Raw genomic sequence first — 14,181 nt, forward strand, 5'->3', positions numbered from 1 at the left:
GCGACTTTTTGGTGGAGCTCCAAGTTCAACTTATTTTTCTCTCTTCCCCTCGAACTCTTCGACACTTTTGCGCAGGCGCTGTAATGTTTTACCTGTGGCCCATTCGAACGCGCCGCTACTTTGCCAGCTCTGCACGATGAGCAGCTCCTCTGCCTACGAACCCGATGAAGACGACACCGAGCTCGATTCCGACTCTGCGCCGAGGCGCGCGCGCCAGCAACGGTCGACCTCGAGAGGTCGAATTCTAAAGCGACTCTCTGTTGATACTGATACAGAGGCTGAGAACCCGGAGACAGAAAAGCTTCGTAAAATCCAGCAAGACCGCCTCGATGCCCTCAACAACCTATTCCGGGATATTCATCCCAACTCCCTCGAGGCTTACACTGGACTTCTCGCGGAAGTTGGAAAGGGTTCTGATCCTAGAAATGTGAAGGAAGACGATCAGTTGTTGAATGTCTCTCAAGATGGCGGGGTGGTGTGGACGGCCACGGAGAAGGAGATTCTCTACAATTTCCTCGATCGAAAGAGCGCCAACGGAATAAAGGAAATCGCGGCTGCAATCGGTACAAAATCGGAGTTGGAGGTGATGGAACATCTCAGGGTTGTCCAAAAAGCCATGCGGAAACGACTTGAACAGCGACGTCTCAGGTGGATTACCGTAGCTGAAATCCCCGCAGCGGCCGAAATTGACCAGGGTTGTTGTGTTGAGCAGGAAAAATATGCCAACTACTTGACCCTCAAAGACGTCATTACAGAAGAACACGCCAACCAGCTCCACTACGGTGATTATGGCAAAATTAGCGAGGTTGAAGCTCAAGCCCTCAGCAATGCAGATCTTGATACTCCCTTGCAAGGCGATATTCAGCTCGCTGCCGGTCTATTCAACACGCCGAATTGGATCTCCCTGTCTAAGGACTTTTGCATGAACTTCGGTGGCGAAAGGGAAGAAGATGACTGGAGAAATCTCATAGAATCGGAAGAAGAGATGCCCTCAATCACTGCAGATGCACTGATGGATTTCTCTACCCTTGCGACCAGTCTGACCCGCCGTTTAATCCAATCATCAATCTTCATGGCCGAGTCACGGCTACGAACTACTGGGGTAATCTCGGAGGACCACTGCGAAATCAAGCTTGGAGACGTCCGAACCGCAATCGAAGTATTGAATTTGAAGCGCAAGCGACCCTCCTTCCTGGAACTTGCGCGTCGAAATCGAATAGTCATAGGCGCATTTCCCCCACAAAGAACTATCGCGACACGAACCATCGGCTATGGCGACGCAATGAGAGTCCTTGGGTATAGTGATAAGAAGTTTTACAAGGCAGCGCACGCCATGGAACAAGAGAAAGTTTCACACAATGATGTAGGTGAGACTGCGTTCAATAACAGAGACGACTCCGAAGATGAGGTCATAGGTAAAGACAGCGACGACTCCGAAGAATATTATGATGAAGAAGACATCGAGGACGAGGCTGTTCTCGATACGCAGAACGAGTCCAGTCTCCCAAATACCTCCCAAAATCCCGAACATCAACAACCTGGTATCTCTGATGGCCAATTGGCCGAAGATAAGGAGGAAGAAGAGGCCGACAACTTTGACCGTGAACAAAGTCGCCGAGAAGAGCTGCGACTCTGGTCTATGTTTGAGAAAGCCCCACCGCCCGCCCTGCTCATTCCCATAGCCGAATGCATCCCTAATCTCAACGAAGAAAGGAAAGAGGCTATGGACGACGAAAAGGACGATCTAGCACAACATGGTATCTCAGAGCACAGAGGCCAAGAAGACGTCGTCGATTGGCGAGACCATACACTTTACCGAAGTGAATGGGAACAATATGGCTCCGACCTGGAAGATCTGGCGGAGGAACTGGTTCAGAATACGAGGAAGCGTCGCCGTGTCGAGGCAGGTGACGCAGAGAATGATGAGGAGGACGATCACGCTCGCTATGATGGTGGGGAGAAGGGTGAAAATGAGGAACAGCAAGGGGAAATAGCTGGAGAAGGGCCCGACCAACCACCCGGCGAATTCAAGTCTGCTGCCATTGTCGAAAGCGAAGACGACAGCGACGACGAAGCTAGCGATGGCAGTAGCAGCGGCAGAGGCAGCCCCGTCGACAGCAGTTCAAGTGACGACAGCGGGGATCAAGAAAGAGGAAACCAAGTCACTGCCTCTGCCCCTACGCCTCCCCCGGCAATTTACGTCGACAGTGACAATGATGACAACAACGAGGTTAGAAACCAAGAGAACGAGGCTGGAAATGAAAAATCCACCGGCTCTGGCTCTGGTTCTGGCTCAGACTCAGACTCTTCTGACAGTTCCTCCTCTGATGACGGCCCCGGCTCTGGGAATCGGGAGCTTGGAGCTACAATTGAGATCCCAAGCGACTCAGATTCGGACTCAGACTCAGACTCCTCTGGCAGTCCCTCCTCTGATGACGGCCCCGGTTCTGGGAATCAGGAGCGTGGAGCTACAATTGAGATCTCAAGTGACTCAGACTCAGACTCAGACTCCAATGCCGATTCATCTGATAATTCATCATCGGAAGATTCTCCTCCGGGCCCATTGCCTGCCGCTACCCATTCGGATCCAATGGATCTAGACGACGACCCTCCTGCTGCACTCCCGCCTACTGGCTTCATGTAGAGAGCAGCCATGACATAATCACAATCTAATAGCCATTCAAACTACAACTTGATTTACATAGCCAAGCCATACCCATACCCAATATACTGAAGTTCTACAAGTTCTACATTCAAGTTACTCTCCGACAATCTTAGAAACATTTCCATCACGGACATATGATTAGAAAAGTGGGATAAACACATTGAACGAATCAACACTAACTCCCAACATAATAGAAAGAACTGCGCCTTTTCCTAGCCAGATAAGTTCAAAGAGAATATTCATAACACCGCCCAGCTCCCACGCGGTTCGCTTCGATCCAATACAATTCCCCCCCCAGTCTTCCACCCTCGATATTCCGACCAGCACCCCGTTCTACCAGGATGCCTGAAGTATGCTCACTCTCGCACATAAGATATATCGTACATGCATCGAGAAGAAGAGTCTCTCCTTCACAGATCAAGCGTCTTAAAGTCGGCGCCGCCATCAGCACTCAAAGGCTGAGCTCCAGCCCGGGCATCACCACCAACAGGCTGTAAGCTGTAGTGGTTTCCAATACCGGCAGTAGCAGCGTTGGCGAGCATGCTGTTAGTGTGCTCGTTGGGGCCTTGCAGACTCACAGCCTGGAGAGCATCCTGCGCTTCCTTAACGCGCTTCTTAAATGACATGCGGTCCAGGAAGAGTTGCTGGCGTGCCTGCTCGAGCTCGCGACGCTCGGCCTCGATAATCTCCTCCATCTCGTTGAACTGCTGCAGCTTGATCTCGAACTTCTGCAGAGTCACGTTGACAGCGGCACCGACGAGGCGGGTCATCTCGCGCTCCTCGTGGGAGGCGAGAGCTCCGGCGCGCGCGGCAGAGGCGGCCATTGCCACGGTCGAGAGTGACTCCTTGGGCTTCTCGCTTTGCTCGGCTACGCGGACGGTATCCACGTCCATTGAGTCCTCAGCCTTGACGTCTTTGCCCTTGTTGTCTCCCTTCTCCAGCTGGCTGCGCAGCTCCTTGCGGATTTCCTCGACGGAACGGCCGGCGGCTGCTGCTGCCACGGCGGGCTCGGCCATCTGGGCAAGGAAGGCTACTACCGACAGAACAGGATTCTCGGATTGGCTGATGGGATCCCTGCCTGCTGTGGTGCGGATATCGGGAATATCTTCAATGTATTTGTCCTCGATTTCGAGGGAGAGGAACTTCATCACGCACTCTTCGCGGGTTCGTGTACCCACGTGGTTTGCGATCTGCTCCCAGTTATCGTCGAAGTTCTCAAGGCCCTCCAGCAGAAGTAGGAGTTCTGAGTCAGCCCACGGAGCATCCTTGTCTGGAACATGGCTGTGGCTCTTGTCTTCCAGCTTCACGAAGTCTGAGGCATTATGGCTTGAGGGCATGCGTCCTTGGAGGAAGCAGTTGGGGCAAAGGTCGTATTTAGAGTCGGGAGTTGTCGCATTGGCTGATGTGGGTGTAGACTTGGCGTAGTGGAATCGAAGTCGTGTGCAGTCAATTCCACAAGAGAAACAATGAGACTTCTTCTTGGGCTCCTGTTCAATGCCATTCGTTCCGTCGCCATTGGTCTGCTTCTCGTCCGTAGAGGGGGTGACATCCTTGCCCTTGTTATCAAAGATGTTGCGGCGCAAGTCGAGGCCTTCGCCCTTGGTCGCGGGGGTCGAAGAGGCGGCACGTTCTGTGGCTGGGAGGGCCTTGCCGGAGGTGACGGTGGGGTTGGGACCAGGCTGGAATGGCTGCAATCCTCGGGGGGTATCGGCAATAACACGGAAGTGACCAGTGAATGGTGGTCCAATATTAGAAGGGCGGGATTGAGGATCAACCTAAAAATGTTAGCCGGATTTGAAAACGCGGACTAGACTACCCCAGATGAAAGGGTAAACTCACCTGGTAGTTGATCAGACCCCACTGCTCAAGGAAGGAATGAATACGCATGATGGCGCAAACGTCACCCGCCAGGTTGCGACGGCAAGCAGTGACCGTCAAGTATTCGATAGGGTTCAGGCGGTAGGTGTTGATCATGAAATCACGGTAATCCTTGTAAGTTGCCGGGGTCTTGCTGCGGTTGCGGCCATTGAAGAACTCCGCAATGGCCTTCTTCTCAATCTCGTGGACGGTGTTCATATCAAACCAGGTCGCGTAGCTGGGGAGAATGATGGCGTGGGTCTGAGTGACAAGCTGTTCGCGGGCGGCGGCCTCCAAAGATGATTTGGAGGGCGCGGGCTGCTCTTCGCCAACGGCATCTTCAATACCCTCGCCGGTCTGCTCAGGTGGTTGCGACTCTCCGGCCGCGTCTTCCAGGCCTTCAGTATCGCGTTTCGCATCGGTCTCGGTACCGCCCATCTCCTCATCCTCCTGCTCGACATCGTCATTGCGGCCCTTGGGAGAGGCAGGGGCATCAAGAGGGTTCTCGGATCCGGAATTTTCGGCCTTCTTCTCGGGTGACTCTTGACGTGACTGGGCTTCTGATTCCTGGGGTAAGCACTGACAAAGGATCCAGGGAGGTGGCTGGAAACAACGTACCTGATGCGCTGCCGGCATTGGTGATATCTGCGGCACTCTCGGTGCCAGTTACGGGCTGAGCATTCTCAGATGCCGCGCCGGGGTTAAGTGAAGTGTCGTCCATGATGGCTTGACGAAAGATAGCTGCTGTCGCGGGCAGCTGAAGATCGACTCCTGTCGCGGTCGTTCGCTGTGGTTCGCTGTCGACCTTGCGCAGCGCAACTTGGTTACGCGTGGCAAGGGCAGGTAGTTGGAAGAGAGTATTGGTCGAACAAAAAGACTGCCCAATTCAATGGGAAATCAAGCTAGGAAGTGATGATTGGACCGAGTGCTAGATCGCTGGGGGGAGGTGGATGTCGCGCCTCACGGAAAACTCGCGGTTGCTGCCAAGACATACGCTAACCGGATTGGGTTGGCGTGATTTGGATAAGATGCCGTATATTCCAGGCATCAATTTTGAAGTATTTGGTACATTTTATCACGCAAATTTCTCATTACTTGAATTTTATGCGATATCAATACAGCTTTTAGTAATTGAATATACCATAAAGGAATCAAAAAATAGTCTCTTCATGCAACTACATCTACTAGCACTGATATCGCAGGCCATTCAACTACTAGTAGTACACACATTCAAGTTCAGACATGTAACAAGTTACTAATTAAGATCCTATTCTTAGATACATATTACATATAGGTATCTCATAAGTAGTACTGCCATAATTCCCCGATATTCCATCTCTATGATTGCGCCGCCATCGCAGCAGCGCGGCCCTCCAACATCTTCGCAACAGAGGGCTTAGTCTTCTGACGTTCCAACCAAGCCGTAAGGTTGGGGTATTCAGAGATGCTGATACCCAGGAAGTCGGTAACACCGAACCAAGGAATAAAAGCAAGATCGGCAAAGCTCCATTTGTCACCGACCAAGTATTCCTTACCCTTCAGGGCGCGGTCCAGTACGCCCGAGACACGGCGAATTTCATTGTAGTATCGCTCCTTGGCGCTCTCGATCTGCTCTGGGTGGTAACGAGTAAACCAGACAGCCTGGCCAAAGTAAGGACCCTGACCGCTCATCTGGAAGTGCAGCCACTGCTTGGCGAGGTAGTATTCCTGCGAGCCGGGGGCGAAGCTAATGGTGTTCTCCTTGTCGTAGGTCTCGACGAGGTATTCCAGGATAGCGCCGGATTCCCAAAGGGTGATGCCAGTGTTGGGATCTTCAATTGCGGGGACTCGGCCGTTGATGTTGATTGACTCGAAGGGCTCCTTCTTCATATCTGGGAAGGCGACTTCCTTGGTTTCATAAGGGATGCCGAGTTGCTCAAGGACAATGACAACCTTCCATGGGTTGGGGCCGACGCCGTGGGCATAAAGAGTGACGGGCTTGAGAGACATGATTGTTTTGTGGTAAAGGCTGTTAGATTGACTGAATGAATTGAATTGATGCAATTGAATGATTAGCCAGAAGAGGACGAATTCAAGGTCTTAAATCGTGCGTGATTCCGCATTCTTACTTCATAGTAAACTCCGGGCCCACTTTTCATTATTCAGGCTTCGGCATCGGAGCTTGGCTTACAAATGATAAACCACGTATCACACAGAAAGTGCGGGATGGACGCCGCGATTTGTTCCCAGGGATTCTCAGGGGTTCCAATAGGGTCACTTGAAACAACATCACTGTGTATCATGACCTCAGTGTCTAATGTGCTATTCGTCCAAGCTAAGATCATCAATCAGCAACCGCCCGCATTCGGCCGAAGTTAGTCATCAAGGTCCTATCACTTATCTCCGATCTCCGTGCAAAGAATACGACTTCTGCGGGGGATGCGGCATCTGGCAATGTGATTGGGACCAAGAATGAAACGGATTTCATCTCAATCCCTGCGGGATTCGCGCTTTCGGGCTCATATCTCACTCAGCCGGGCAAGTGAGGGGCCAAGCTTGTATGTAAGCAATGGTCAGCAGAGTCCTTGAGGCGTGAAAGAATGATTCGTATTAAAGGGTAGCATGCAGGAGAAGGAGCAACAAAAGGTTGGTAGATGCCACTTGCAAGTTGAATGAGTCTCATCTGCAGTTGTAGGAGGAATCAGCACCACATGTCGAAGACAATATCTTTCCCATCCTCCTCGTCGCTGCTGACAATTCCACTGCTGACGAATCTCGTTTCACACTGTTATAGGATTTGGTAGCGACGCCCTTGCAAGAATTCGTGGAGACGTGACAAGCTGTGATCCGCAGATAGTGGGAAAGGCGGGGGATGATTTGCTGTTCACCAAGACCGGAGGGCGTGTTTTAGCGCGACTATGAAGAGTCATTCCTCTCAGCCCCATCCAGCATCCACTTGATTTGAACTGCCCTAGCCAAGCCTCTCGGGTTAGTTTTTTCTTTCTACGGAGTACAAGGTCTGACCAAACCCTTTAGATCTGCAAGTCCGATGCAAATTTTGCGTCGCCTCAATCAAGTTGCACCAGCTAAACGGCCCCACAAGGCGATCTAGCAATGTTCGTATTAGTTGTCGGAGTAAAAAAGGAACGTCGGACTAGATGTCGGACTAAACCTAGGCAGTCCTATCACGTCACTGAAACGAATATAGCACAAAGAGAACAAATACAACAAACAAAGTTGCAATTCTGATAAACTACCTGGGTATGTCTATCGATTTCAAAGCAAATCATCTGAGCCTTGAGTTGGCACTTAAACCACGGTTCTCCACCACCCCGCGCTTTTGACTCATCCAAGCCACTTCGTAAAAACCCAACGAATACGAATGAAAGACCTCCAAATATCATAGCAAGGTTTAAGATAACCAATACAATTGCAAGAGAAATTAAATGGAATGAAATCTCATGACGAATCGCGGCTGGATGGTTAACCTTCTAAGAATTATCTGTAAAACGAATCGAGCTCAAAATGCATGTCTATAACTATCACAAGCACCGACTTAAAGTGGAGCCACCCGGGTCGGATCTCCAGGGCCAGATTTTCTACTCCGTACGGAATACTATCTCTCCCATCCTTCGGGCTTAAAAACTTGGCCAGCTGGACCTCCTTCCGTGACTTAAATTAGACTTCAACGGCAAGGCAGCAGGTCACAAAAGGCCATAACTAGACTTCCTGCTGCCTGACTCAGGCATAGATCCGCCACGCAAGCTAACGGTCGATCGGCCACGCCCTTTCGCTTATTAGGGACTCCGTATTGAGTGCCCGAAGGTCCAGGCCCGCCAAATCGCAAAAATAAGCCGGTTGGAGGGGCAGCAGGACAACTCGATGTATGAACTAAGTAGCCCATACCCAATAGAATAAAGGCTGTTCGGCCAGTTTCCGACCAATTATATTTTTACTCAAGCACTGCCCTTCCTGGACTCAGCAAAAGAGTCACATTGAACCATAGACAATCATTTATTCTACATACTATCTCTTTAGGTGCCCGCCATATTGATGATGCAAAGTGGGGGGGGGGGGCTATCCGGATTGGGAGCCCGCGACATCGCAGTTCCTCCTTTCATTCCGATTTACTTACAAAAATTCGCCAGAATAGTCTATTCTAAGACCTTCATAAAGACATCCAATTGTCAGCAGCTTGATTTATCAGATAAATCTTGGCGTATATGGAACTGTGCCCTTGACTCGTATGTACAAACGATGCCTTTGGATCCACAGTCCAACTCCGATATCTACTCCGACGCTTAGTCCGCTCCACCTACCTCTGACGTCTCGAGCGCTTTGAGTTTATTCCTCATGGTGAGGGTCAGTCGCTGAGGTGGGTCTGTGTGGATCTTTGACATCTATTTTTTTTTCTTTTCGGAGTACATGACGGAGTAGATCTCATAGGCAATAGTTTGTATCTCTCTCAGCTATAAAGACCGCAGAACCGCCCATCCAAAGAGATCCAATCCAGACTCAAATCAGCCTTTCAAACAAACAACCTAATAATTGGTTGATCCATACTTCATTCCAGCTTGAAATCAGCATATCTATATCAAACTCAAACTCCATCCTCCTTTCTTGACCTCCTTCAAGTTCAGCTCAACAATCTCCTCTCGGCACCAACATCACCTCTACCAAAATGACCAGCTTCGTCTCCTCCAGCTCAAAAAGCACCCAGGGCTCCCAGAACCTGAGCGATACCGCATCCACACATTCCACCGTCTCCACCGCAACAACCCTCAAGGGCGGCGAGTCCCCCAAGCAAAAGAAGAAATTCTTCTCTCTCTCCAAGGCTGAACCCCAGTCCATCAAGGGGTCATACCAAGCCAAGCAAGCCCTGCATAACGAAGCCATCGCTAGCTACCTCGCCATGCGCTAGACTCTGTCATACTCTGCACTTGCTGTTTGCCGTGTCGAACCTTGTTTCGACTCGACTTTTTATGAATACAATAATACCCCGACTCCGACTGCTTCAACAAAACCTTCTTCCGTCTTTAATTGATTTCGATTTCAACTCGCCTCATCTTATTTCCGACACTTCTTTGCTTGCCTGCTTGATTTGAACTCCGTTATAATGAATATGAACGTACTGAATAATACTCTACGGAGAATGTTGCGCGATTGATCTACTTCAAATTGTTTGCATGCGGACTTTTTATAGAATTGCTACTTTGTTCAAGTTTGCGCTTTTTAGTTTTAATCTAGATTGTTTGGTCACTCTCATAGTAATCAATAGTATACTACCAGTATGATATGATATTCACGACATCATCTTGAAATGCGATTATCTGAATATTTCTGCAAATAGATACAAGAACTGCCTCTGGGGAAACTAATGAATGGTATACGACAACAAATAAACCCCTGACTGTCCGGACCAAGAAACAAAAACGCCATAGTAAATGCCCCGAAAAACTCACACAACTCACAGTCCAGCCATCAACTCACTCATCGAGATAGGCTTCCGGACCGCATTCGAGAATCCTTCGTGATACGTAACCCAAACCTTCCTCCCGGCTTTCGACAGATCATCCGACGCACCTTCTTCAGAGGACTCCCCTTCTTTGCTGTTGGGACTGGGCGTCTCAAGAATCCGCCCAAAAAAGTCCCGCTTAACAAGACCTTCTTTCATAGACTTTTTGGCAGCTTCGCCTGGTTGTGGGGTCTTGCCAAGTGCATATTTACCACTGACAGAATGTTCGGATTGCTTCCGCGTCGTCTCCTTGCGATATTCTTGGTCCAAGACCTGGCGGACGGCGTATCGAACGGGTGCGTTGCCTCCGGAAGCCGCGCCGGGCATTTTTGAGAACGAAACGAGTGAGTCGATTGGTCTGTATACGTTTTGTTAGTTTGCCGATCTGATCTGATCATCTTCTCATGGATGAGGGGGTTCTTACGGTTCCATTCTGTAGGCCCAGCCACCGTGACCACCGCCTTCTTGCTCAACTCGTACTTTCTCAAATGTGACTCCCATACCGGCCATGACGCGTGCGGCGGATTGAACCAGAGTTCGCTCGGTCTCTTTGCGAACGCTGGCTGTGCTTTTGTTGTCACCGCCTGTTCGGACGATGACTGGTTTCACGTCTGGCGAGAGCATGCGGACTAGATGTGGGACCAGGTCCGTGATGACAGATTCAGATGATCGGAATATGCGCGTTATGGGTGCTGAGAATGAAGTGTGGAAGCCGTTCAAGATTGCGCGGTTTGCTTTCATTGCTTCGAATGCGGCGAAATCGGCTCGGGGGCCGGCGAACGGGTGTTCTTCCTCGGCATCCTCGTCCTCTTCATCCTTTTCTGTGGCCTCGGTCTTGCCTCCGGCAGAGGCAAAGAGATGGTGGAAAGCCAAGACCGACTGGCTCAGGTACGGACCCAATTCCCATTCTTGCTGCGAATGAACCTTCGAAGAAATAGTGTCATGGAAGTGGAGCCATTCGTAAGCAGCATTTGGCTTGGAAAGAAAAGTGTCGTCCTGGTACTCTTGGATGGGATATGCGGCAAAACAGTCGGAAACACAGCGGTCATGGTCGCCGCTAGAATCCACCATCTCTCGCAGGCGATTGATGGCGTGTCTCTTGCGCAGATCGGCTACACCAACAGGGACCCGTGTGTCCGGTCCGTCGTACTTATCTTGGAAGGTCATTCCCATGGGAGTGTCCGTGAAGCCTGCACCTTCAGTAAAGACACGGTTGACAATCTCGCGGACACCTCCGCGGCTCATTTCTTTGAAGAATGATCCACCTTCCGTTGACGCACTGAGTACTCGTTGCTCTAGCCAATTTCGGGTCAGTCGCAACGCTGTTGGGCGCTCATTCCGTAACTTGTGTGCAACCCATTCTGCGGCTACCAGCACGCTGCGGATATCACCCTCGGCAGATCCGGTATTTTTGTCACCGCGCTTTCTTCGACTCGCTAATCCCCAAGCTGCTTCGCAAAGTCGTCGGGCTCCATCGCCATCACAGGGGATTCCTTCGCGGGTGAAAATGATTTTGACTCGTTGAACGACATTATCCAGGGGGGCCTGTCGAACATGAATCATCTCCGCGATAGATGACGCTCGCAGAGGACGGAGACTGGGGTGATAGAGATCATTGCACACCAAGATTAAGGGCCGAAGGAAGCGGAAATTATCACCCTTGCGCTTTTTGCCTCTGTTATCTTCGGTCTTATTTGAATTCCGCTGGTCAAGCATGACGAGGTCGATGAGGGCTTTCATGAAGCCACCCTCGCCACCACTTCCAGCTCCACCAACAACGCCGTCAACTTCATCAACAACGACACAGACAGGCCTCGCAGCACGGCGGACCTTATTCTCGCCAACCTCCACATTTGCGCCTTTCACGTTTTCCGTGGCCAACGCATCACGGATGCGGCCCTTGACCACATCCCTACTGCGTTCGTCACTAGCATTGATCTCCAGCACCTCGTAGCCCGCCTGTTTGGCACAGACATGCGCCAGTGTCGTCTTTCCAAGTCCGGGTGGCCCACTCAACAAGAGCACCTTTCGATGAATGCGCTCTTCATCCTCATCTTGGCCTTTCTTTGGACGAGACTTAGATAGGCCTGGAAAGACGATTGGCTCCCATCCCTTTAGCCAGCGGAGGACAGCTCGGTGTGTGCGCTCATCTCCAATAAGATCGGTAAATTTTCTAGCACGGTACTTCTCCGTCCACATCATAGAATCATACTTCTTTTGCTTCGCATCGCCCTCGTGCTTTTCTATAGAGGGCTGTACCGGAGCCGCTGATGCTGCCTTCGAAGCTTTCGCTTGGGCTTCCTTCGCAGCATCGTCCAGCAGTTTGTGTATTTCGATTCCATAGTAGCTCTTCGTTGCTCGCCCTGCTTCGGTCTCGGATCTACCAGCAATCATGCGCTCGTAGGAAAGAGGAGTAGAAGCCTTCTTCGACGAAATATGGTGTGTCTTGCCTGAGCAGGTCTTGATCTGAAATTTCATTGGAGCTGTAGGGGCAGGTCGAATAGTCATCTGAGGTTGAGCTTGAGGAGCTTTGGGCGTGGTGTCGTTCGTTTGAGACAGGGACGGCAGTTGATATGGTTGATCTAATATGCCGGGTAGTTGTAGTTCAGGGTTCTCTGGCAAGTCGAATTGGGCCTTTAGTTGCTCGTCCCTAAGCGCAGCGAGATCATCGTCTTCTTCATCCTCATCATCGTCGACGAATCCCCCGACGAACTTCTGTCGCTTGGGTTCGGCTTGCGGGCTCTTGTCCACTTCGCCTGCCTTTCGCTTCTGGGAGTCACCCGCGGCATTCTCACGAACGGAGGTACCGAGTGGCGAAATGAAAGGCATTTTGAATATGGGAGGGGAGGAGGTAAGTAGTGCCGAATTCCAGGTCGGCGTGCGTGAAGGACCTCGTGGGGTGCGGAGGGAGGGTTTTGTCGGAGTAGTATCTGTATAGTACCCTGTTAACGCCAGTCACTCGACTTCGGATTCCATTTGATGGGATCTAACCAAGTCTTATATCTTCGTCACTGCGAAATACATCGGACAAATTCCAGGCTCGATGTTGAATCACAACTTTGTTGCGGGTCAGATCTGCGCGCGCAAGGTGGATTGCTTCAAGGTCGTCGGAGAAGGATTCGGAAAGGGGGTTGGCTGTTATTGGTAGATCTTCGGAGTGAAGGTGACAAGCAGGATCGAAGGAGGAGAGAATTGGCGAAGAAGGAATCATCAAGCGTCTCTCATTGTAATTGTCGTGAGCATAATTCTCCATGGAAGTCACAGTCGTCCCTCCGCAGTTTCACGCGTCTCGCGGCGCGAACGCGTGCCACGCTAGTCCCATTTAGGTCAACCAATCTACATCCACTCCAAGCCTGATAATCACTAAAAACTAAGGTTAAGTCTAGCAAACCTCCCCCAAACGCTGATTATATGCTTGAGAAGCTCGACCACATAATTTGCTTGACCTTCTGCTCAATAAACCCCTGCAAGCTTATTTTGAAGTGTCAGAAGATCAAGATAGTCGTTCCTACCACAGAGACCATATACTCTATCACCTATATTGCAAACTAAGTCCAGCTACGCGCTTCACATAAACGCGCAGTCTCGAGCATCGAGGTTAGAAGGTTGATATCCTCCTGAACGAATGTTTTTTCTCTTGCTGTGACCACTTACGCACGGTCCACCAGATTATCATCCTTATTTGGCCGATCTCCATACACAGCATCACTTGAAAGAGCCAATTGGTTCAAGTCCATGCTTATACAAGAAAGATAGATAGAGGTGGTTCCAAGTGTCCTCATAAACCACGAATGAGGCTTATATGATACCAGGTTTTCCACAAAACAAAGGGTGATAGAGCCTAAAAATATATTCGTTGGTGTCCGTACTAGCCAGCAGCCATGAACACGCACTAGCAATGTTGAGAAGGGCCGATGGCAACAAAAGTACTCGTAGACAGGTTGCCAGTTCATACATGAGGTGCGGAGGGGAACAACCAGACAACAATTGGCAGAACCTGGAGGTGGAGAAGTTGGGGGAATAAGTAATACATTAATCATACTGCCTGACGTGGAACTTAACCAATGAGAGGCCAAGCCCTTTTCATACAGCAATCCTTCACCAAGCCTGGGCGGTCGAGGCACTTGAAATCATACGTAATACATGTAGTGCTCTGCAAGGCGAG

General features: G+C 50.5%; 5 protein-coding genes across 5 annotated transcripts; 2 read left to right on the plus strand and 3 right to left on the minus strand.

Annotated features, from left to right (window-relative positions):
- Positions 1–136: 136 nt before the first annotated feature.
- On the plus strand, positions 137–2,644 carry N7533_012201 (uncharacterized protein; the record flags this gene model as incomplete). The annotated part of the gene is made up of 1 exon (XM_057108851.1): positions 137–2,644. The coding sequence occupies one exon, from the start codon at positions 137–139 to the stop codon at positions 2,642–2,644; it is 2,508 nt and encodes an 835-aa protein (XP_056953952.1).
- A 431-nt stretch (positions 2,645–3,075) lies between these two features.
- On the minus strand, positions 3,076–5,243 carry rscE (uncharacterized protein; the record flags this gene model as incomplete). Its single annotated transcript, XM_057108852.1, has 3 exons — positions 3,076–4,440; positions 4,505–5,082; positions 5,141–5,243. 3 exons carry the CDS (start codon positions 5,241–5,243, stop codon positions 3,076–3,078), a joined length of 2,046 nt encoding a protein of 681 aa, XP_056953953.1.
- A 617-nt stretch (positions 5,244–5,860) lies between these two features.
- N7533_012203 (glutathione S-transferase family protein) lies at positions 5,861–6,511 on the minus strand (the record flags this gene model as incomplete). The annotated part of the gene is made up of 1 exon (XM_057108853.1): positions 5,861–6,511. One exon carries the CDS (start codon positions 6,509–6,511, stop codon positions 5,861–5,863), a length of 651 nt encoding a protein of 216 aa, XP_056953954.1.
- Positions 6,512–9,182: 2,671 nt separating this feature from the next.
- Positions 9,183–9,422, plus strand: N7533_012204 (uncharacterized protein; the record flags this gene model as incomplete). Its single annotated transcript, XM_057108854.1, has 1 exon — positions 9,183–9,422. One exon carries the CDS (start codon positions 9,183–9,185, stop codon positions 9,420–9,422), a length of 240 nt encoding a protein of 79 aa, XP_056953955.1.
- A 546-nt stretch (positions 9,423–9,968) lies between these two features.
- N7533_012205 (putative sister chromatid cohesion factor (Chl12)) lies at positions 9,969–13,269 on the minus strand (the record flags this gene model as incomplete). Its single annotated transcript, XM_057108855.1, has 3 exons — positions 9,969–10,374; positions 10,441–12,958; positions 13,008–13,269. The coding sequence occupies 3 exons, from the start codon at positions 13,267–13,269 to the stop codon at positions 9,969–9,971; spliced, it is 3,186 nt and encodes a 1,061-aa protein (XP_056953956.1).
- Between the last annotated feature and the right edge of the window lie 912 nt (positions 13,270–14,181).

The sequence above is a fragment of the Penicillium manginii genome (genome assembly GCF_028828005.1).
Source record: "Penicillium manginii strain IBT 31320 chromosome Unknown utg000009l:1.0-3297300.0:1.0-3298630.0, whole genome shotgun sequence".
Classification (NCBI taxonomy): Eukaryota; Fungi; Ascomycota; class Eurotiomycetes; order Eurotiales; family Aspergillaceae; genus Penicillium; species Penicillium manginii.